General features: G+C 55.5%; 3 protein-coding genes across 3 annotated transcripts in view; 1 reads left to right on the top strand and 2 right to left on the bottom strand.

Moving 5' to 3' along the window:
• Positions 1-637: 637 nt before the first annotated feature.
• VOLCADRAFT_45651 (uncharacterized protein) lies at positions 638-2,618 on the top strand (the record flags this gene model as incomplete). The annotated part of the gene is made up of 5 exons (XM_002955201.1): positions 638-708; positions 998-1,054; positions 1,209-1,296; positions 1,695-1,915; positions 2,462-2,618. Coding segments are annotated over 5 exons (594 nt in total), but the record flags the coding sequence as incomplete, so codon positions are not given.
• A 5,881-nt stretch (positions 2,619-8,499) lies between these two features.
• Positions 8,500-16,874, bottom strand: VOLCADRAFT_65690 (uncharacterized protein; the record flags this gene model as incomplete). Its single annotated transcript, XM_002955147.1, has 14 exons — positions 8,500-8,901; positions 9,615-9,791; positions 10,217-10,291; positions 10,693-10,791; positions 11,207-11,279; positions 11,844-11,886; positions 12,177-12,309; positions 12,744-12,804; positions 13,273-13,423; positions 13,755-13,881; positions 14,453-14,634; positions 15,124-15,272; positions 15,902-15,921; positions 16,647-16,874. 14 exons carry the CDS (start codon positions 16,872-16,874, stop codon positions 8,500-8,502), a joined length of 1,920 nt encoding a protein of 639 aa, XP_002955193.1.
• A 4,468-nt stretch (positions 16,875-21,342) lies between these two features.
• The window catches only part of VOLCADRAFT_76599 (uncharacterized protein), an 8,965-nt gene continuing 7,928 nt past the window's right edge, over positions 21,343-22,379 (bottom strand). Inside the window, exons 11-13 of the mRNA XM_002955146.1 lie at positions 22,261-22,329; positions 22,158-22,210; positions 21,343-21,636 (exon numbers count right to left, since the gene is read on the bottom strand). Coding sequence (XP_002955192.1) covers positions 21,429-21,636; positions 22,158-22,210; positions 22,261-22,329 — 330 coding nt within the window. The 3' untranslated portion in view covers positions 21,343-21,428. The remainder of the gene's footprint in view (positions 21,637-22,157; positions 22,211-22,260; positions 22,330-22,379) is intronic.

Genomic DNA, 22,379 nt, shown 5'->3' with positions numbered 1-22,379 from the left:
TTGTAGGGCGCGTTGGTGCTTTCCTATTTGGATTGGTCGGCCTGTTAGTCGGCACAGACACAGCCACATATGACATCAGTCGCCCAACGTCTGCTGAAAAAGTCTTGATTGTCTTGATTCACGGTCCTGCTTGCTGCAGCAACTTTACGAACCCCCAGAAAGAATTTCAAACGTTGAAAAACATCAAAAAAACGTCAACAAGAAAATTAAAACGTTACGCACCGAGGCGGGAACGGTATGGCCTTTGACACCTTGGAAATCGTTATACACCCAAAGCCGATCAATCTGCAACCAGATCTACACCCCAAGCCACGACGTGCGCATTCGCTGGCTACGGCTGACTCCGCGGCGAGCGAAAACAGCTCCAGCTATGTTTCCCTTCAGCCTTAGCCTTCAAAGGTCCTCGGACGCCCCCCAACCACCCTTCCTTGGCTCCAACGGTCAACCGCCAACGTCCCTAGCTCAGGTTTGGTCCCAGTACCACAATACCCAGTACCAGCTGCTGCTGATAATCGATGATGATGATGATGATAAATCTTGGACCCTAAGATCCTTAGAAACATGAAGACCCATTTACCTACGTGCCATGTGCCCGCATGTCCACCTATCACCTACCACCTACCTGCCCACACGCCCGCAGAAACTGAGTCGCAAGTTGGTCCACACCACCACCGGACCCATCTTTGTGCTCACGTGGATCCTGTTCAGGTGTGTGCGCAGGGGGGGAAGGGGGCCACAAGGGGACATAGCTGTGTCGAAGCTATCCGTCTGTCTGCCTGGCTGTCTGGCTGCTCTGCGCGTATAATGTGTTTAGAATGTTGCAGAGGTCGAAGCGGTTTGGCGGCAGAAGCAGGTCTGCTGACCAGCTCGCCCATGCCTCATCCACCTGTTAGGCCACAAGCCCGAACCCCCCCAGCATGAGCCGGTCTTCACTTCAAACACCCTCGCTCTCCCCTGCCCCTGCGCTTCCGCTTGCTCGCCCTCTTCCCGTCCGCAGCGCCTCCCCAGACGCCAGGTACCTAGCTGCAGTGGTACCCATGCTCAACTTTTCCAGGTGATTGGGAATGGGATCTGATCGTTGAGGCGGGAACCGTGGCCCCCCTGTCCGTTATGTGGCCGGCAGCGTGCCGGGGCGCAGCAGGGTGGCCGTCTAGTATACCTCTCTCCCGAACTGTTCCAACCGTCAACCGTCAACCTCTTAACCGCAGGCTGATGGCGGTTGGGACAGGGTTGATCAGCGATCCAGGTCTGGTCAAGTCGGTCAGCAGATCAGGTGACCGCGGAGAGCTGCTCAAGGTGCGTACGGAGAAACACAACATACCGTACTGTACGGCACCTGCCGTACAGTCCACGATTGGGCGAGTGTATCTATGCATCGCGGGGTGTCTATCCAGAGCTCAATTTCCTCCTTTGGGATTTGGTGGCTTCCTGCTTGACGTTTGTGAGGCTTCCTGCTCACCTCCTTGCTTTATTGCACCTTGTTGTGCCTTGCATGCAGCACCTTTGATACCCCCCCTGTGGTTTAACCCCCCTTGGGGTTTACTTTGAGACGAACGTTGATAAAACAAGTGGAATTGACGTGTGTGCAACTTGACGCCTACCTTGGCACGTACTCTTTTTACGCCGGGTCTCGCGCAGGGTCGTTGCGTGTACCTGTCCTGTCATATAACTTTACGTGTTCCCTTCCGGCGCAGGGCCCTCTGTTTTACGTGGTGACGCTCGTGGCAGCTACGGTGTTGTGTTGGCGCGACAACCCCGCGGGCCTGATCGCGGTGGCCATGATGTGCGGGGGCGACGGCCTGGCGGACATTGTGGGCCGCCGGTGGGGCGGAGGCGCCAAACTGCCCATCAACAAGGCTAAGAGCTGGGCCGGCAGCTTCGCCATGCTGCTGGGGGGTTTCGGCATGTCGTACGGGTGAGGGGATTCAGGGGTTTGGAGGGCGTGATGCACGAGCGGCCTGTGTTGGCGATAGCGATACATTGTGTGTGTTCGTGTGTTACATGGTCGTGGGATGCGTTCCCCCTACCTGCAAACCGCCCAATGCGAGCCGATACCATGTAAAGAGATTTTGGGGTAGCAGGGCCCCCAAGTTCTGGTGGTGTCGAATTGGTGCCCAGGCTCCCGACAGGATGTGTGGCAAAATAGGAAAGGGTTTTTGGATGCTTGGGGACGTGCGTGTGCTTGAATGAGCCCCGACCCAAGGATTGGAGGTGTTGACCGTGTGTGTTTTCGTTTAATATGCGGTTGGACGTGGGCCCCCCAACCCGTCACCACCCGCATCGCCATCAGGTCACCCCCGGTCCTCTTCCAGCGAATAGCCCAATAGGGCCCTCTAGGTTTTGCTCTTATCCAGAGACACATCACATGTTGTCCGGGTTCTATAGCTCCTCCCCCGAAAACGCCGGCTCATCCTGCGGCTCGTACCTCGTCCTACCCTTTCCCCATCCCCATCCCCCGCAGGCTCATTAGCCTCTTCTGCAACCTGGGTTTCTTCTCGTGCTATCCCCCCGCCACGATGCTCTCATGTCTGGGCGCCGTCGCGCTGGGGGCCACGATTGTCGAGGCCTTGCCCATCAACCAGTATGTCGACGATAACGTATCCGTGCCGGTGGTGGCGGCGGGGCTCAGCATGCTGCTGCTGCCGCAGCCTGTGGAAGCGATGGCGACGGCTGTAGCTGCGGTGGCGGCGTCTACGCCGGTGGCGGAGGTGGCAGTCACGGCCACTACCGCCGCGGCGGCGGCGGCCGCCGCCGCGGCGGCAGCGCCAGTGGAATTGGTGCTTTAGCCGCCGCCGCTGCCAACATCGGATGGCTTTGCTACTGCTGCTGCTGCTGCTGGTATTGTTATGGCGGTTACCGCTGCCACGGGGTGAAGGGACCGATATTTATGGTGTGGCCCTTCACATTGTTTCTCTCATGGTTGCGTGGTGGTGGCGGTGGTGGTGACGTTTCCTTTGTAGGTTTGTGGTTGTGTTATGCTCGCTTGGTGTCCTGTCCAGGCCCTAAGGAGCTTCGCAGAAAAATGCAAAGTACAAGTTGCCAACACGTAACTTTTTTTAGCGTAATTAGCCTTTTGTGCAGGCGGAAGCACACAGTACGAGTTTACTGGGGGAGATATATAGGACGAGGCAACTTGCTCTTCGGGAGCTCTACGAGCTTGAGGTGAAACCTTTTTCGCCTTCCTTGACAAGGCAAAATATACAAATATTCGCTGCCTCGAGCTGCAATTGGCCAAAGCTAAAACAATTGTGTTTTTTGTCAAACTAACGGAGGGCCGTAGTGACCTGAGATTGATTGATGAGAAGGCGGTAGCGCTCTTCTCAGCCCTTTCTCCTTTTTTCCTTTGGTGCCCTTTAGCCTTATCTCCCTGCTTTACTTTGTCTACCGACGTTGAACTATACCACCATGCGGAGCACGTTTTTTGGACACGACCCGCATACTGGGGCTCCGGAATGGCGTTTGGGTCGCGACATCGGCGGCGACCTGGACCGGTCCCGTAGATCCTTTGTTGACTTGCTGCGGCTGCACACCGCACCGTACCACACCGCGGCATACCTAACGGTCGCGGCTGAACCCCCAGGGAAAGGGGAAATCGGAGGACGTTTTTTGCGAGGCAGCGTAGTGTGGTTGTTCTTTTTGGATTTGGGACACGAGATATCGGAAGGAGGAGAGGGAGAGGGAGGAGAGCTGTGCGCGGTTTTGGTTTTCCCATCGTTCCCGGTAGTTCATGTGTCTCGTGTCAAAGAGAGAGCCCCCACCTTTGGGCTGCGTCACCAGCGTTTCACCATCGCTCTCCCTTCGGAGAGGACCGAGGTCTTTGACTTTGTCTTGTGATGTATCCCTAAGATACCCCTAGGCTGCTAATGTCCCGGTAGTTGTCCCGGTAGTTGAAGACCGCAGTTGTATCCGGTAGGTGGTGGGAAGCACGTTTACCGGGCGTGGGTGTGCCACTTATATAACTAGGCGACGCGATGGCTCTGTTTCTCTTTGCGTGTGTGTGTGTGTGTGTGTGTGCGTGTGCGCGAGTGTGTGAGTGAGAGTGTGAGAGAGAGAGAGAGAGAGTGCCGCAGGGATCTATCTCCCAACCATAATAATCTGCAAGGGGAACCCTGAGTGGGAGCCAGAAAACAGCTTTTTGGAGTTTTATTTTGTCTAGCCCAGTGGAAGGGGTGTGCTTTTGTGTACGACGCGCTTGACCACTCTTTTCCCCAGCTTTATCTTGATGCTTAGGTCAGCAGGGTCTTATGGTTCCGGGTTTGGGGAGTTCCGGCGGGGGTGAGGGGACGCCACGGTGAATGCAGCTATGGACTCTTTTGGTCCCTTTTTATGGTCTCACCGTTGAGGGAATGGTAGTGGTTTGTGTAGTAGTGGTCACTGGAGCTGAGGTCAACGAATTTGAAGGAGCTGATGACACTCTGTAGACAAAGTCAGGTGGTATACCTACCTGGTCAGATGGGATAACGTGTTGGCGCCTTGCGTCCCTGAATTGCCGGGGGGTAGGGCGGAGGGCCCTAGGCCGGGGGCTGAAGTTGGCGTGCGTGAGAAGTCACCTAAAGTAAGGTAGGTGCTTTTTTCGCTGTTGACGCAATGGATGGGGAGGAAGCCGTCCGCGAAGGAGCCGGAAGGGGAGAGGTCGACCTCTGCGATGGTAAATCTGGTCGAGCAATACTATCGGAAACGGTGGATGCCAGGGCCGTGAGTGCCTCCCAAGCCAACTAGTAGTCGGGCAGATGGTGGTTGGTGGTTGTGCCTTTTGGTGTGCTTTTACTTTTTGTGTCATGTGACCGATGGTGAATGCGGGGAGGAGAATGTGAAACGCCTTGGACTTTTAGGTAGCAGCTTTGCGAATGTGCAGGGAAAACTGTTTTTGTGTGTGTATGAATGAATGTATGTATGTATGTTTTATTCGTCTGCTGGTGCTCTTTTTGTATGCTTGGGGGTACGTGCACTTTGGGCGGTAGTGCTGAGCCAGGTAAATGCGCGGAGATGAAAAAAAGGTTTACAGCGACGTTCAGCGGCGGTGTGGCTGCTTTTATATGTGTGTTTTTGTATTCCTGGAATCTCTCCATGCCTTCCATGGCCTTTCACCGCTTTTTCGGCAGGGCGCCCTAATCCGTTTTACCTGCATACAACCCGACTTCATCATCCATTCAGTCCCAGACTGGGGGGGTCCAATAGGCCAAGCCATCGGCGTCCAGTAGATTAGGTGTAAGGCACGCGGGCGGCAAAGGACCAGCAGACCCAACAACCGTGTGGGCCTTTCTGTTTGTGTGCGTGTCATGATGTTTACGTGTGCTTGCCATCGCACTTTTTCAGCAGAGCCTTGCTGAGCCCCCAAGCCGCCAACCAGCGGTTTGCCCCAGCCGACTACTGTTAACATCATCACCATCATCATTCTTGTTCACAGCTATAGCTACCACGCACCGTCGCCTGGAAGCAAATTTGATGTCGGGGGCCCCCCCCTGCTGGGCAGAGTAATGGCGGGATGAAGGGCGAGATTCATCAATCCGAGGAAGGTCCTGTCTCATCAGCTGTGTGGGGGCTCCTAGGTCGTTCGGATGGGGTAGGATAGTGCACTGCGTCCCTGATGATTAGGCAGCTGCTGAGGCGACTTGTAGTAGCTGTTCGTAGTGCGGCACACATATCCCGTTTACTGAGCTGAACTGGTCATTGTTGTCGGTAGCTATAAATGAACTGTCGACTACAGTTGCCTTGTTTTTATTGTTGGGTTTTATTCAGACAACAAGGAGGATGATTATAGTGGAGGTGATGTGTTTTGTGTAATTATGTTGGAACCTTGGAAGGAGGATGAGCGAAGCTCTACCTGTGCTGCTTTGCGCGTGAGTGGGTGTGGTGGGGTGCGTGTTGTTTTTGGAGATGGAGCACTGAACGAAAGCTTTTGCTGGCCTTAAAGCTGGCCTGCGCGGTGCTTCTTTGCGGTTTTGATGAGCAGTTTTGCGCAGCAGCAGCAGGAGCAGTAGCGTTTACAGGACATGTCATGTTCACCTCTTTGACTGGGCTCTCTGGAATCCACCACTTTGTTTTCCCTTTGGTGGTCTTTTGACGGTTTTCTCACCGTTCAACCGTTGTTCATTATTTTAGAACGTTTTGTTCCTGGTGGATGCCTGGCTGCTTGTGCCGTTGGGCTAATCGTCGTGAGCTAACCCACGAAGATGAACTATCCGCCAAGATGAGCTGGCTTTCTTATATACGGAGCTGGGCGGACCGATTGTTGGGTGTGATGATGAGGAGCTGATGAAGCGCGTTGAAGAACAGGAATTGGAGTGCTCGTTCCTCTGCATTGGTTTCGATGCCTATGGGCTTGCGTAGCAGGACTTTATTCACGAGCCTGCCAAACTCATGAGGTTGCGTAGGTAGGTAGTCCGACCACGAAATAAATTCGATAAATGTCTTTCGTGTCTTCGCAGGGTATGGAGAAAAGCAACCCAGTCCAGGCCTCGATCATCCAGCTTTTCGATGCATAAGCCTCCGTGTTATCTTTAGGGGATTGCTCTAAAAGGCTACTGATGAAATCTGACCATGTAAGTCACTGCATGCTGCATGTGCCATACCTAGAAGCCAAACTTAATATCGTGCGAAAAGGATGGACGGGAGACAGCGAGAGCTTGACATTTACACGCACGCGACAAGCTTTCGCCGCGAAACGGTTTCTCTCCCTTTGAATATTCTGTAAGCTTGCCTAATTCCCGCGCAAGCTATCCAGGGTGCCCTGTGCCCAGCGTTAGCGCGGTCTGAATCCTGACCGAACAGGAAGAAGGGTCCTCTGTAACCTTCACAGCTGATGCGCTTTCCCTGGGCAGGATCGCGCCCTCCCGTTTCTAGAGCTGCACGGAGCTGCAGCAGCCAGCCATGGTGGAACCTTCTATCACCCATTGCACTGCACCTTCCTACTAATTTACCGCCCGAGTAATGGACTGCAGCCATCGGGTGCGTGGTCCAACCGCCGGTTTGCTGGCCGGCAGACAACGATAAAAGGGCCGCAACGCAAAGCAATTGCAACATCACGAAACACGCTGGTACGCCAAAATGCATTAACCAATACAGTACGAACACAGAAACAACCATTCTATTAACGCTGTTTAGATTGCCCTCCGGTCCGATCCGCAGCAGTGCCAGCATTTCAGTGGCATCACAACATTTCACAACAACCGTACTATAGATTCATCATAACTAAAGTGCCAACACCGCGCCGTGTTGAGCAGGATACGGCGTCCGAAAAGCTTTCTCAAACAGCAACAACACTACGATTGCATCCATAGATGATAGGGAAACGCGTTTTTTATTCTTTGAAACTTTTCCAGCTATATTCCCCAAACCTTTCCTTAAAACTGCCGGCTTTGGTCATGCCATCTGCAACACGGCAAAGAAAACATTGTGCGTTTGCCTTTTCCACAGGAAAAGCGCGAAACGAGCCGGCCAATGAGCCCCGCGCCGTCGCGCCGTACACAAGGACGAGTTTGCTATAATGGGAAATGGAATGCCGTCGCAAAATCATCCCATCCCAATTGGAAATCCAGTCGCGGCCCAACCCATGCGCGATGGCGCCTTCACCACAACCTGCCGTCTCGCCTCATCTCCCCAATCCCGGCTCGGTCCGTTCCCTGGGACACATCCCCTCGCACCCACCTGCGACCTCTGGAGAGCGTCAGCATCTTTACACAGCCAACAGCCAAATACTATGCGCTCCGTCCCTCCTCGCTTACGTCGTAATAATCAGAGTGCAAGTATGCATAAGCCGCAAGGGGCAGCAGGCCCAGCCAGTGTGAGTCCATAGCCCAGGGGACCCCAACGAAATCAAAAGGAGGAGGACTACGAATCAGCTGGTTTCGGAGAAGGTTTTTGTACGGAAATGAAACAAACGCTTTAAGCACAAGGGAACACTGTTTCTCGTCGGCCGCCCGCGACCTGAGAGCTTAACTTCATTTGGAAGCCCTCCCACCCCGCCGCTCCATGCAAAGACAAGGAAAGCTAAACCCAGCTCAGCAACACCCCACGCTGAAGCATCATGCCAATAAACAATTTATAGACAGATAGCCGCTCACGGCTTCAAACCCTGGCTGTTAGATACCACCCAAAGGCCGCAGACAACACCCCAGACCTGCAACGGGGTTCCCCACACCGCCGTCAGCAGCAGCTCTCTCCCAACGCGCTCTCCTACACAGCCGCCAATCAGGCCTCACCGTTGGGGGTCGGGATCTGAACACGGTTCCAGAAAAGTGCATGAGGGGGAGAGAGGAAAGGGATCCGATTACTGTACTTCTGTACGGTACACTTTTCGCTGTTGTACAACAACAGGGCAGGGCAGGACGTAGGCGGGAAGCGCAGTTCATTGGGTCGCATAGGCCCCAGGGCCATCCTAGCACCCAGTGCGCAGTCACAAAGTTTTCAGGGGTCAAAGTTGCAAAATGCGCAACCGCTCACATGACGGGTTCCACTCGCAACCAACAATTCATGGAGGCATACCTCCGTGTACATCCGTCAGCCAGTTCGGCACATTGCATTGCTGCAACAACTCACATGGACAGATCCATCCCGATCTGGTGTTGGCGGAGGAGCATCCGTAACCATCAGTGCAGCTGCGGCGTTGACGGTACCACCACAGTCGCCGACTGCATCTGCGCAACCGCAGCTGTTGATGGTGCTGATACCGGCGGCGCTGGCGTCGCTTGCAATGGCGACAGCGGCGGCGCTGCCACCAGCGGCGGTGGCGCTGGTGACGACGGCGGCGGTGCCGTCGGCGGGTACACAGGCCATAATCAGCCCCGCGTGTGCGTGTGAGGTTGACCTGTTTCTTAAGGAAACATCGAATCCTGTGATGCCGTTGATTCGCCTTTCCACAGAGAATGCAGACAGGAGGATGTCGCCTTTCATGGTCAACAGCTGGTGTGATGAAGGCGACGAGGCCGGAGGTGGAGGAGGAGGTTGGGAAGAGGAGGAAAAGGAGGAGGAAGAGCGAAAAACGAGGGGGAAAGGTTAATGGAGGATAGGAAAGGAACACCTTGCTCTTGAGCTCGTGCATCGGGAGGAGGAGCGGGGTTGGGGAAATCCTTGACGATTAAGATGCATATGGGTTCTAAGGATTGGAGGATGCACAGTTTGGGGGATTGAAAGGATTTGGGTGTTGCTGAAGGAGCTCTGCGAGGGAGGGTTCAGGCACCTCCGAATTGAGCGGGAGCTCTGGTGCGCGGTGGTGGTTTTCTGCAACGCTAAAGAGCACTCCTAGTAGAGAGGCTCACGGTGAGAATGTGGAGTGAAGGGGAGAGGGAGGGCCCACACGAGCCGCCGTGTGCAGTTTCCGGCCCGAGAAGACATCCACAGCCCTCCTCCACACCCGGGCGCTTTGCTCCGCAGCACCTTCTGCTCTCTTTTTCCCCCCTTCAAGGCCCCGTCTTCCTTTCATCGTCCAGGATGGAAGGGAGAGGCCAGGGGGACTCCGAAGCCCCCCGGGGCCCTTAAGACCGGTAGCGTCCTAGTCACGCGTCCTAGTCAGCGGCTGTTAGCGCTTAAAACGCTAAGGCCTCAGAGATTCCCCATTCCCCTTTCCTCGCTCTCGGCCACATCCAGGCAGCCAGCAGCCGTCAGGTCAAACCCACTTTAGAGCTTTGCAGGTGCACGGCCCCTCTGGCGTTGAACTGGCCGCACTCCGTGAGGTCCATTCCGGCCACCTCCTTGTCCGCGGGTACTCGCAGGATACGTGCGCGCTTGAGTACGTAGAACAGCACTATCATGTTGGTTAGGGTCCAGCCCGCGATGACCGCCACCGCTATGGACTGTGCATGGATTAGGAGGTTTGTGTGAGAGGGAGGGGTTTTAGGGTTTTAGGTTTTTCAGGGCGTTCTTCGATCGTCGGCAGGTGGCGGGCGTATTGAGATAGAGCGCAAAGAAGGCGAATAAACAAACAATGATTTGGGCCCCTCTTCAACAACGGAGCAAAAAACTATGAAAAGGGCTAGCAGTGGGATATGGTGACTGGGGGAGAAGGACAAGGAGTGAGAAAAGAAGTCGCTTATAGATCGTGTGTCGTGCGTCATTTGCTGCGTGTTGCTGTGATCCTCTTCCGCTGGGAGGTGTTGCAAAGCATGCCACGCTTGCACGTTGTCAGGGTGGCAGTTCGCCTTCCGCAATTTGCCCCATCTATTGACCGATACCCCAATTTTTGCGGGCGACACCCGAAAGCCCCGAAACCCTAACCCACCTGGCACAGCAGCAGCTGGGCATGACCGCCGTAGAACAATCCCATGCGGTGCCCGCCCGGTGCTACGCCGTACACCTGCACATGCCGTACAGCGCAATTGGGATTGTTTCTCCCTCTCTCTCTCTCTCTCTCTCTCTCTCTGTGTGACGATGAGCGGGAGGGGGGTTGCGACGAAGGCCGTGGCAAAAGAGACACCAAGCAACGCGGCGCGCGAACAACCGCCGCTCCCCCAACTTCCCCCTTCAGCCGTTCAGCCAGATACAGCCACACATCCCTTCAAGAGAGGCAACGCCCAGCCCATTGGCGCAACAGAACGTTTTCATAACCCCAAAGCTAGTCCTCCACGCCACCGGCTCGTCCAACTCTTCCCCTGGGCTCGTACCCATTCGTACCCATGAACCCGCTTCAGGCCCAATGACACCGAACCACAACCAACACCAACCGCCAACTACCAACCACCACAGGCCCCGCAGCACCTGCTGGATATAGGATTCCTTGGCCATAAGGCCCGTGAAGATCAGACCCCAGGCGCCGCCCAGACCGTGGAGCGGGAAAGCCGACACGGGGTCGTCGATCTGGTGGTGTACGGCAAAGGAGTGTACGGGGAAACAAATCTGTGAGGAAAGCGCAGACCTCATTCAAGGCAAGGGGTGATGTAATGCACAACCCCCCTGACACGAGATACGAGAAAACGAGTTTGGATAAGCTAGCGTTGTGATGTACGGAGTGGTGATGGGTTCGTACAAGGTGTACGGCAATTGCCGAGGATACCAGACAATAATGTTTGAGACTGCCTTACGTAAGTTTGCGGGATTTTCGGGGCAATAAGGGCGGACAGCGTGTACCAGTATTTCAGGCAGGAGTCCCCCTCTACCGGCTGCCTCCCCAACCCCGGGTGTGCACGACACATGCAACGGTCACCGTTTCCAGCATGACATGAAGCTTTATAAGTCTATGCCCGCCGCTAACCCCTAACTTCTCACCGCTCACCTTAAACCGCTCCAATAAATCGTCACCCGCCTCGCACACAAAGGTCGCGATAATGCCGCAGATGATGGCGGCCCTGAGGAGGTATCCATCCGTCCACGACACCGACCCCGACCCCAGGGAAGGGGGGGAGATATGGAGCAGGAGGGGTCAGGTGGAAGGGGAGGGGGAGGGGGGAAGGGGGCGGGCAGAGGAGTAAGCGTCAGCGCGATTTCTAAATGGCGACGAATAAACCAACTGACTGACCAACCAACCGACCAACGAACTCCGGAGGCGGGGGAGGAGAGGAGGAGGCGTAAGCGCAGTACAACCCCACCGGGGGGGGGGTATTTACATCGCGCACATAAGCTCTTCGCGCGGAGAGCGAAGAGGATGGCGTCTGCCGCAACACAGTAATGCGGTAATGCCTGCAGAATTCCAAGGCCTGAGGGCTTGAGGGCCCTCCCGTCTGTGTGTATGTATGTATGTATGTACCCTAAAAGCCCGATCCGCACATCGTCCCCTCGATGCCGTCTGCAGACGCCCTGATTTTCGGCCCCTTTCCCCCTAACCCCCTCTACCCTCCCCCTTCCCTCCCCCTCCACCTCCCCTGCGTCCAGCCGTTCACACCCCGGGCCCCCCCGGCCCCCATAAGCCCCACCAGGGTTCGAGTACGGAGCAGCCCGAAGTGACGGATACAAGTCCTGTGAATCCAGGGAGAGTAAAACAAATGTTTTTGGGGGGGAAGGCGTGAATACGGCATATACAGGCTGGTTCAACGGGGTTACGGCGGGCGGCCCGGTGGGCGGGCAGTCAAGTCGTCCGAAAGGATTCCTCCGCACACCTGTACGGATCTCTACCAAAAACGGAAGAGATCCTGGTCGCCAGGAGACGTTCCTGTAGGTGGTTAAAAACTGGACGGTACCAACTGTCCAAAACCTACCATCAGCGCAAAACATTCCTAACCGCCAACCGCCTAACCACCGTCGCTCACCCGCCAGCGCCCCAACGCAGGTGGAAAGGAGGTCCCAGACCTTGTGCCGGGTGTACGACAGCAGCAGGCCGGTTAGCGCGCCGGCGCATGCGGACAGTGTCGTGACGACGGCTGTACGGCCCACTACCATCGACTGCGTTAGCGAAGGCGGGGGCCCCGGGGGGGGCCGATTTTGGCAGGGCAGGGGTTGGGTGGGGCAGGGATTGGTGCGAGGTGTTGGTGTTGAGAAGGCGCGCGGGTTATCAGCTGGCTACCTGGTTGATTAGTTAATTCAGTTAGCTTAGCTAGTTACCAGAAGCGGAAGAGGGATAGCGGAAGCAAATTAATTGAAGCGCCTTCGGCCCGAAACATAAGCCTCATTGGGGGGTTTGAGGTGCGGGGGGGCTACATGAATTCGCCGTCACTAGGTATCTATATCCCAAGAGCTTCTTGATTTGTACGGCTCTCTATATATGGTGCTAGGAGGAGGGCGAGATTAGGCAGCGTAATCCCTTCCTAACCCGTGCTATGACCGGACGTTCGAGTCCCGTTCCGGCGTGGCAACACTGAGTGGCGTTGAGCACTCACCGACACATCATCCGCAATCTGAAGACGAGACCCCGGGTTGAAGCCGTACCACCCAAACCACCTGCGCCGTACGTACGTCCAGTCACCATGGTTGGGTGATAAGGGTGATAAGAGATAAATATGATAAATAGGTTCCCTGTGGGTCTCTGCTTTCCTTAAAAATTGAGCCCTGGCAGAACTAGGGCTCGTCTCATTCTGCCCTCCCCTCATATATACATAAACACACACTCTCTCCCCCTTTTCTCTCGTCCTCTCGTCCTCCCTCTTTCTCCTACACCCCCATGCTGAGACACAGGCTCTGCTAGCCTGCTACCGTAATGGTCGAATAATGTCAATACGTGCGATAGGCGCTATCCTGATACTCCCGGTTTTGGAAACGGCCCAAAGGGGCTCTACGATCAGATCGGGACCCTCATCTGGATTCAACACAGGGCCATGGCTTCCCAGCATGGCTGCAACGAGAAAATGTTGCTTCCCGTACGCACACGATGTGCCGTACACTTTGCCCTTGGTGCCGTACCGTACTTACAGCAGTAAGGTGCCCATGAGGTATAGCTGGGGTGCGGCGGTGGCGCGATATACTTGCGGGGAGATGCCGTCGCCACCGAAACGACCGACCCGTGGGCCCACCATGAAAGAGCCGACAAGCGCCGCGGTACCGCCCACCAGATGTACCACCCCTGGTACGGTTGACGGTTGGTGGTTAGCAGTTGGTTGGATTGAGGGCCAGCAAGTGGGCAGGTAAGTTCGTTGAGTTAAGTTAGATGCCGCCGGTGTGCTGCAGCTGTAGCTAAGCTGTCCATTTCGGGAAATGTTAGTTGTGGTAGTTGTGGTAGTTATGGTAGTTGTGTTGGTCATGGCGAAGACGTGCTGGAGTTGAGGTGGAGGATGCAACTGCAATAAGAACCAGAAGAAGACTTGCAAAAAAGCGCAGCACAGTATGGGTAATCCGTGGTGCCTGCCAGCTACACAGTCATGCGCACACCGCCGTACGTGCCGTACAAGTCGTACCTGACCCGGCGTAGTCGATTGCACCGATGCCCAAGATGCGGTTCGGCCCATTTCGCACGCTCAGCCAACCAAAAGGGGACCAAAGCCAGTGCGCCACCACGGGATAGACCCACGAAGGCATCACAGCCTTTGAAGGGTTTTGGGGAAAGTATAAGGACGGCGACGTGGCAGTGGGACATGGGTCTAGGGAAACGTGTGTGCCATGTAGAGTTTAGGGTTATGTGTCCCGTACGGGTTCGTACGGTAGGGTGCGCGTAATGACGAGCGACACTGGGAGCACGTAAACTGGGGAGGGGGGAGGGCACTAGGTGGGGAAGGGGGTGCTGGATGTGGGCCGAGGAGGGCATTTGTGGTTCGACGGTTTGACGGTTGGCAGTTGAAAATCGGTTGGACACTTAGCGTCTGTCAGGGGAGCAGCGGGGTAACGGTAATTGCAACCGTCAGAACGTTGCAGTCCGAACTTCACAAAGTAATGGCCAGATAGATCTAGTGGAACCAGCTGTTCATTGGGACCGGTTTAATGACTCGTTAAAAAGTCTCTACGACAGTGTCGGTCGGGCAGGTGCGGTGCAGCCATTTCCATAATTCCCAGGCCCTGGCCGGCCCTGTATCATGGAATTGGCTGCGCCGTATACACACATATTTATTACAGTTGAGTACGGCATTACCACTGCCGTACGGCACGTACGGCAACCCACCGCGTAGATGCTGTACGCCACAAAGGTACCTCGTTCTGCGATAGACCCTGACAAAATGGTCGTAGCTGCCGAGCAGAAGGACCAGTTCCACACGAAGAGGTGCCACGGCTGCGGCCCATCTCCGCTACGACCCGCGCCGGCCCCTGAAGAGCTCAGCGCGAAGTTCCAGTTCCCAATAAAGCCTGAACGCTCGCCGGCAGGTAATACGGCCATCATGCCACAGCACAGCACAGCACAGCAACGGCAGGGTACGGTAAGGCAGGGCAGAGCAAAGGGGTAATGGGTCGTTAGAAAGCGGTGAATATTTGGCCCCTGGGAGAGGCGAAAATAAATCCCCGGCATAAGTACAGCGGCGATAGAGACAGCGGCGGCAGCGGCATTTGAATCATTGGAGTAATAAACACGAACTGCACAAAAACCACAACGGCAACAAAATCATTCAAAGGGTAAAAGCTTAGAAAGCAAAGCTTAGAGATCAACTTGCGATCCCCGAGGTTGAACGCCAGCAGTCGGGGACGCAGGTCGGACCCCTGTAAGGGACGCAGGTCGGACCCCTGTAGTACCTGTAGCAACTCATCCGCCCCGGCCCGGCCCTGCCTGGCCCTGCCCCCCCCCCTGCCCTGCCCCGCCCCGCCCCGGCCCTGCCCCGCCCCGCCCTGCCCTGCTCTCACCGTTGGCGTCGCCGTCCTTGGCCCCGAACGCGAAGGCGTACCCCACCAGGTAAAAGACAATGCCCGCGATGCAAGTGTCGAATAAGTTCTTCAGAAAGATGGCCACAATGTTTTTGGGGCGCACCACACCAGCAGCAAATAGCGCAAAGCTGCACAGGGAAGTGCATGAGCGAGTGGGGCGGGGCACAGAGAGCGCGGTCGGGAACATACGGCCCGGCATGCAGGCAGGCGAGATGGGTTCACGTGGAGAGGGGTTGCGAACAGAGGGGGGTGCGGTCCTAAGGAGCGAAGGAGGAAGAGTGCTGACAGGGGGGAAAGCCGGACTTCATGAAGGCTGCAGGCCGGCCTCCAACACCCGTTGGCCCCAGGGAGGGCCCCAGCCGCAATTGCCCTTAGACGCCGGGGCCGGCGCGGGTGGCTGAGAGGCGCAGGTAGCTGAGGGTAAGGGGGCGACATTCGGCGACTTGTGGCAGATCACCCACACTCGTACACTCGTACACTCGTATAAGCCAAAAACAGGCACACAGAAGAACGATACCTCCAATCCTGAGAGACCCGCAACTCGCGAACTGTAAACCAGTAGTTGGTTGGTTGGTTGGTTAGGTTTCAGTTAGCTGTAATAATTGAGCGGTTAGGTACGTACAAAGCGCGCCCTCTACAGAGGGGAAGTTCCGGAGCCAAGCTCGCAACCCCCATCAATTCATTCACGACGCTGCCTTTCCGGCATGTGAATTTCAAATTTTCCGTACCCAACCCACAACGACCCCCGTACACTCACCCGAGTTGCATTACGAAGATCTGCGCGGGTTGGGAAACCCGGGACAAGCCCCGACAGGTCCCGTCGGAGGGTTTGGGCGTGAAATGGACGTAAAAATACGTGGAGTGGGTGAGCAGTGCGATAGAATTAGTAGTTGCAGTACAGCCCGATGATGAAATAGTTACAGTACAAGACGATAAAGTCGTTACACAATACGATGCGATGCTGAATAATTCCTGCTATATGGGGAAATGCAAGGTACGCAAGGAGCGTGCAGGGGGCCCGAGCCCCAAAAGTGCGACCCCACCTGCATGACCACTACAACCACAACCACAACCACAACCACAACCACTACGACGAATCATCCCTCGTACCCGCCAGCATTCTTCCTCAAGCCGCAAATCAAATAGGGGCTCAGGCAGCGAAAAACACCATCGCGGCAAAACGCCAACAAAGGGTTGTTGTGTTGACACACACAGCGAAGCCACCCCCAGTAGACGGGGCCCCCTTGCCCCAAACTCCAGTTTATCATTATTTGCTTCTTACTGGTTAAGGGACCTGCTAATTTTTGAATATACATAAAGCAAGCTTCATAACACATGTTTTCGTTTGTAAAGCATAGTCAATTTGAAAAGAACTTGTGTTTAAAGTGTTCAGCACGCTCCCAACCAGCGCAGCACAGCGCAGCACGGCACAGCACGGCGCAGCATAGCGTACTCCCTCATTCCCGCAGCCAAGGCACTCTCCCACCCTTGCAGTCGCGCACCTGGTAGGCTGACGTCAGCACAAAGCTGACATTGAGACCGTTTTGCACCTGCTGTAACGCCTGCTGGGTCGTCCGCCATTGGCCCACCATCCAGCGCGTCACAGCGCCGTCCGCCCCCAGTATCGCCACATCGGGTGCCCCGCATATAGACCTCGCTGTCGCCGCGTCCCCGCCAAGGAGGGCAAGCACACGCGCAAAGAGAACTTCGTCGCACGAGCCGACAGCCATTGTGCCGCCCCTGTGCTGGCGGCAGCGGCGGCGGCGGCGGCGGCGGCGGCGATGCGTAAGCTATAGGTGCAGCCCACCTCACGTTGGCACCACGAGTTCGACATTTAATTGAAGGCAAAAGTATTCGAGGCATTAAGAAAGGATAGAGAGCGTCTTGCGTGTTTTGAAAACGTTTTTTAGCTCTGCCCGCGAGGCTTACTTTGCTCCGAGGGATCTTTACGATGTGTCAATTAGGAACTTTAGAAGCCGGTAGTTTAGGATGCAGTGTCGGTAATTTGCCGTTCCGGAGCGGAACGCCGCGGTGGCCTTGCTTAGGCAAGGCCGACCCCACAGGCAGGTCGGGGACTCAGCACGGTGCTAGGAGGTGTAAAGGCTGAAGGGGATGGGCTAATGCTAAATGACGGCTAGGCAAACACCAACACCAACATCAACATCTTTTACAACAAGGACAAAAGCAACAACGACAGCAGGGGGCGCATGAAGCAGGATGGCGGGCGGGAGGGCCTCGGAGAGCAGCTCCCTCAACGGCAGGTGGAAAGGGTAAGAAACGGGCTTGAGGGCTGCAGCACGGAAGGGGGACTAGTTTGCCGCTTTCCAAACGGCCACCAGCGGCATCGCGCCACCCGAACCGGCACAAGTGATGAACACTCTATGCGGCTGTGGTTATATATACATAAAAATGCTTTACTCGTTTTGATGTTGTAATTAGTAGGCTGCGATGTCAAATGGAGGGTCCCGCACAGCCCAACCTGAAGAAGGATGGCTCCAGTGCAACCCTGATGTCGTGAGTCACAAGCGCAATCGTTCTTTAAATATGGTGCAAAGTTGGAAGCTCCATATAGCCTTTACAGCTCTCTCTTTCGGTCCCTCCCCTCAGTCGCCGGCAGTGTGCTGGAACTCGGTTGTGCAGCTTGAAGCGCCTGGCTCGGACGTTTTTCTGCTGGGGTATAAAAAAGGCAGCGATATTAGGGATGGAACCATTGGTACATATGCTGATGCACGTGAATTTTTTTAGCGCTCCGTTGCGCCAGAAGCACGTGAAGAATGTTGGCGGTCGCGATGGCCACGGGATGCAGCTCATGAACACACGGCTTTCATGTCTTTACCAAGAGGACGTGTGTGCAGACCTGCATGCATGACTTATCGACCCAAGGCTTACTACCGAGGCGGGGCCTCACCTAGTCCCTTCGAGCCTAGCCCGCCGTCGCGGATAGGCAGGCAGTTTTACTTAATATCACAAAGGGCGAGTAAGATCACTCTCTGAGACAAAAAGATAATACCTTCCGCCCAGCCTTGAGGCGGCCAGAATGCGCAGAATCCTTAACGGTATGGTATTATTATCTTATCTAAAGTTGCGGGCACAGTCATTATTGCCTGAACTTTGGCTGCAGGAATTAATGATGGACTGTAGTGGAGGGCGTCGTGGCACTTGTACGTTCCAAACGACCACTTCTTGCCCAAACAAAACGACATATTATCAAAATTCTCTTGATTATCATTCGTGCTTAAATGTCGTAAATATTGTTTCGGGGTTCAGCTTTGCGAGTCTGGCTCTTGCGTACTGTACAAATCCGGTCGCGCGCCAAATCTGACCTCAGCACCGTGAATGTCGATCCTAGTTATTGAAACCTAATGGCTTGAGGCTTTTATATCTTATTTGGCAAGGCAAAGGCCGCAGTTAAGCCCTGACTGCATAGCCTAACTCCCCCAACCATGCCGCAAACCATCAAGACGCAACCAATTAATGCTAAAAATGGGATTCCAAACCTATAACAGGAGCCTGATTCCTGGTAACTCAGCTGCAAGCGAAGGTAGGTTAGTACGAACAACGCGGGTCGTCAACACAAAGCGGCTGTGTGCGCCTTGGCCGGAATTAGTTTAGTTGTCGACTTAAACTGCGGCTAACCTGCAAGCAACTCGCTAGCTCCACACGCAAACCTAGCCTTACCGTTTTCATTGCAAGTAAATTGCAGCATCACTCTTCGACGTCGAAAGTTACTCGCCGCGCCATACTTTTTTCTGCCTGTAACACGACTGCAACGCAAAGATTGCTCGTAATTCCCGCTCTAGACGGACACCGCTTAAAAGTGCTGCTCATAGACGGAAACGCTGTTCGTAATTCCTGTTTTTCTTTGCTGCTACACCGGGTTGCGCTACTAGCTGAAGGTCTGACCAGACATGCCTCACACATGCCCCTAGCATTTAACGACAGCCATGCTGCACCCATAATAAGACCACTTTTTCCCGCTTTCACGAAGGCTTAACCACTATCAGTGATAGCCAAAATCTCGTGAGGGAGAAGAGCGGAGCCAATTTCACGAACGCCCCCGGTCCATCGTCGTCCGGCGACATAGCGCGTCGTTGTGGAAAAGAGCATGCGGTGACTCCATCCCCCCTCCTCCACCTCCGATGTCAACACGACAACGACGACAACGACGACGACGACGACGACGACGATGAAGGTGGCGGCAACCAAGCCTGCAGAGGCCGGGACGAAACCCCACTATGGTCATACCCGCTCCAGTTTCGTACTCCAGGATAGCACATTTGTCGTACAGCCCGCCAGGCCTTCCCGAGCGGGGGGTGTCCACTTCACCGCGCGTGACTTAAGCTCGCTGGCACGGCCTCGCAAAGCCTAACAAAAACGCGCGGTTTCGCAACCCAAGGCCTTTCAACGTAGGATGCGAGCCCAACCAATGGCTTTTTCAGTCTAACCGGGATTGCCTCTTTTCAGGGGATATTCACCTTAAGGTTGCAATAGCGGCACAGGGATAGCCATCGATACCGAGCGCAGTCCCGTACCAGCCAGGCAAGCTGGCCGGCACTCCGTTGCCGCGCGGGCTTGTTACTGCCGGAAGGCTCCAGTGGCAGCTCATCCGCTCTCCTCCACCGCACTGCTGCTATTGTTGCTGCTGCTGCTGCTCTTGCTGCTGCTGCTGTTGTTGTTAGCATTTCCTGGATAGCCCCCGAGTGGGGTTACCCGAGGGTCGAGGGGAAGGGGAAGGGACGTCCCCGCAAACACCCTTGCCGCCTGCACAGACCGCTGCTGCTCTTGCTGCTTTGCTGCCTGGTGCAGTTTTACTCTTTATGCGCTATCCCCATTTCTCTCTCGCCGTACACCCTTTAGTTCCACCCGCCCTCGCCCCGGCTTTGCCCTCACTCCCTCTCCCTCCCTCCTTTCCTCCCCCCCCTCTCTCTCTCTCTCTCTCTCTCCTTCTTTCTCTTGAACCAGGATGCTCAAACAACAGCCCACACAGGCACACATTCTTACGAATCATCATTATTCAGCTCTGTTCCTCGCCGCCTAACTCTCGCCATCAAACGCACCACAACTCAGATGCTCTTCGCACCGAAATAAGAATACCCAGTAAGTATGGCAAGTACATAATGTATTTTGTGTACAACCACCACCACCACCACCACCACCACCACCAGGGAGGCCGTAACGTAAGAAATGTCGCGAGGTGTGGTGACTATGGAGGCCGCAACAGACCGCCACACGTCCCACATCTCAGCACACCTCGCCCTCGCGGAGTTGCGACCACGCGGAGTATGTGGTGATGGGGGGCCCCGCACAGGAGTGGGAGGACGTACAGGTGCGCAGATGCCAGTCGCTTGACATGACACAGACAGACAGACAGACGCAGGCCCACAAAGCGCATGCACCATAACATGAATTAGCAGGAATTAGATTACCTGGACATTACATCACCGTACGACTGCTGTACGGTTCGTTGGGGCCGGTAATCGGGGCGAATAGCGAGTGGGTTCTCCCCAGAAGAGCCTAGGCAGCCTGCCCAGCCCTAGCCGGGCCCGCGAGCCTGGAGCTGTCCGCGCGAGCACCGGTCTGTCTGTTCCCCCTACCCCTACAGCTGCTGTCCCTCTCGCTCAGGACACCATAAGACTATTTACAAAACCACAATAACAATGCAAGCGCGCAGCCAGAGACACGGCACAGACACAACAACGCACGCAAACGTACATACATACGTGCAGACAGACAGACACACGCACTTGCAAACCCGAAACACGCTACGAGATGTCAAACGACGAATTCGACGCAATACACACAGGCTGTAGCCCACCTACGGCGGGTTCGCGTTGGGAGGTTGACTGATTGTTCCGCGCACGGCCCGCTATACACACATACACTGTCTGCACACACTTACACTCACACTCACACGCACACTCACTCACATACATACATACATATATGCACACACACAAAACATACTCATTTAACTCACTCTTAAGAGTCAATCAGACCCTAAAATGAATTCCAATACTGCCTCACACACATACTGCATCATCATCACCGCCAACCAAAACTACCAACTCCATAAATACTCAGAGCTCACCCGACCTCATCTCAGAGGTTCCCTCCCCTCCCCTTCACTTCCCCTCCCCTCGATCCCCGGGTAACCCCCGGGCACCTCGCAGCCAGATCCTAAACCCAGCACATGCGAACATACATACATACATACATACATACATACATACATGCATGCATGCATGCATGCATGCATACATGCATGCACATACGTACACACACAATCACACTCTGGAGATATCCCGTCCAAATATCTTGGTGCGCAGCCAGTCCGCCGCCACCAGGCACTGGTTGCGGAAGGAGAACTGCGACATGGTCTCGTAGCTCTTCCACACGAAGCCCGCTCCGGTGCCCGTGAGGGGCCCGAGACGCGGCAGGTCGAACACGGCCTTGTCACTGCCCACGTAGGCCGCCGAGCCCTTGTGGAAGTACCTGCGGACGTCACACAGGGGGGTAGGGTGGGTAGGGTGGGTAGGTGGGTAGGTAGGCAGGTAGGTAGATAGGGAACGGCTGAGGGACGGGCAGCCAACAAGGAAAGGGACAAGGTGGTGCGTGCCGGCAAGTACGAGGCTGCCGCAGCAGCCGCCGACAGCAAGTACGCGGAGATAATGACCCAATTCACACCCGTGCCAGTGTGCCTGTGTGTGTGCCTGTGTGTGTGCCTGTATGTGTGCCTGTATGTGTGCCTGTGCTTGCGGAAAAGCACTTTCTAATGATTGGTTCGATCCCACCACATTGGCTCCACCTCCACCACCACCACCACCTCCTCCTCCACCTCCACCACCACCACCTCCTCTCCTTGACTCAAGAGAGCAGCCAAGAAAACAACAGCCACGCCGGTATCACCCTTGAGAACCCTCGACAGGTCTGCACATCAGGAGCCGCGTTGTGCACCAGCCACAGCCACCAGCTATTAGGGAGGGCTGCAGATGAACATCCTCCTCTGCCGCCACCAGCCCCCCCTCGCCCTCGCCCTCGCCCTCACCCTCACCCTCAACCCCCCTCCCTCCCTCCTCGCCTGAATGGCTTGACGCTCTCCGCCGCCGCCTTGTCCACCTCCGGATTACCCGTAATCTTGGTGGATGAAAACACCTTGGCCAGGTACTTGCCCTGCTGGTTGGCTACCTGAGGGCCGGAGGGGGTAGGGGGGCCGGGGAGGTGGAGGCGGGGAGGTG

The sequence above is a fragment of the Volvox carteri genome (genome assembly GCF_000143455.1).
Source record: "Volvox carteri f. nagariensis unplaced genomic scaffold VOLCAscaffold_49, whole genome shotgun sequence".
Taxonomy (NCBI): domain Eukaryota; kingdom Viridiplantae; phylum Chlorophyta; class Chlorophyceae; order Chlamydomonadales; family Volvocaceae; genus Volvox; species Volvox carteri.
This window is presented reverse-complemented; position numbering and strand designations above follow the sequence as displayed.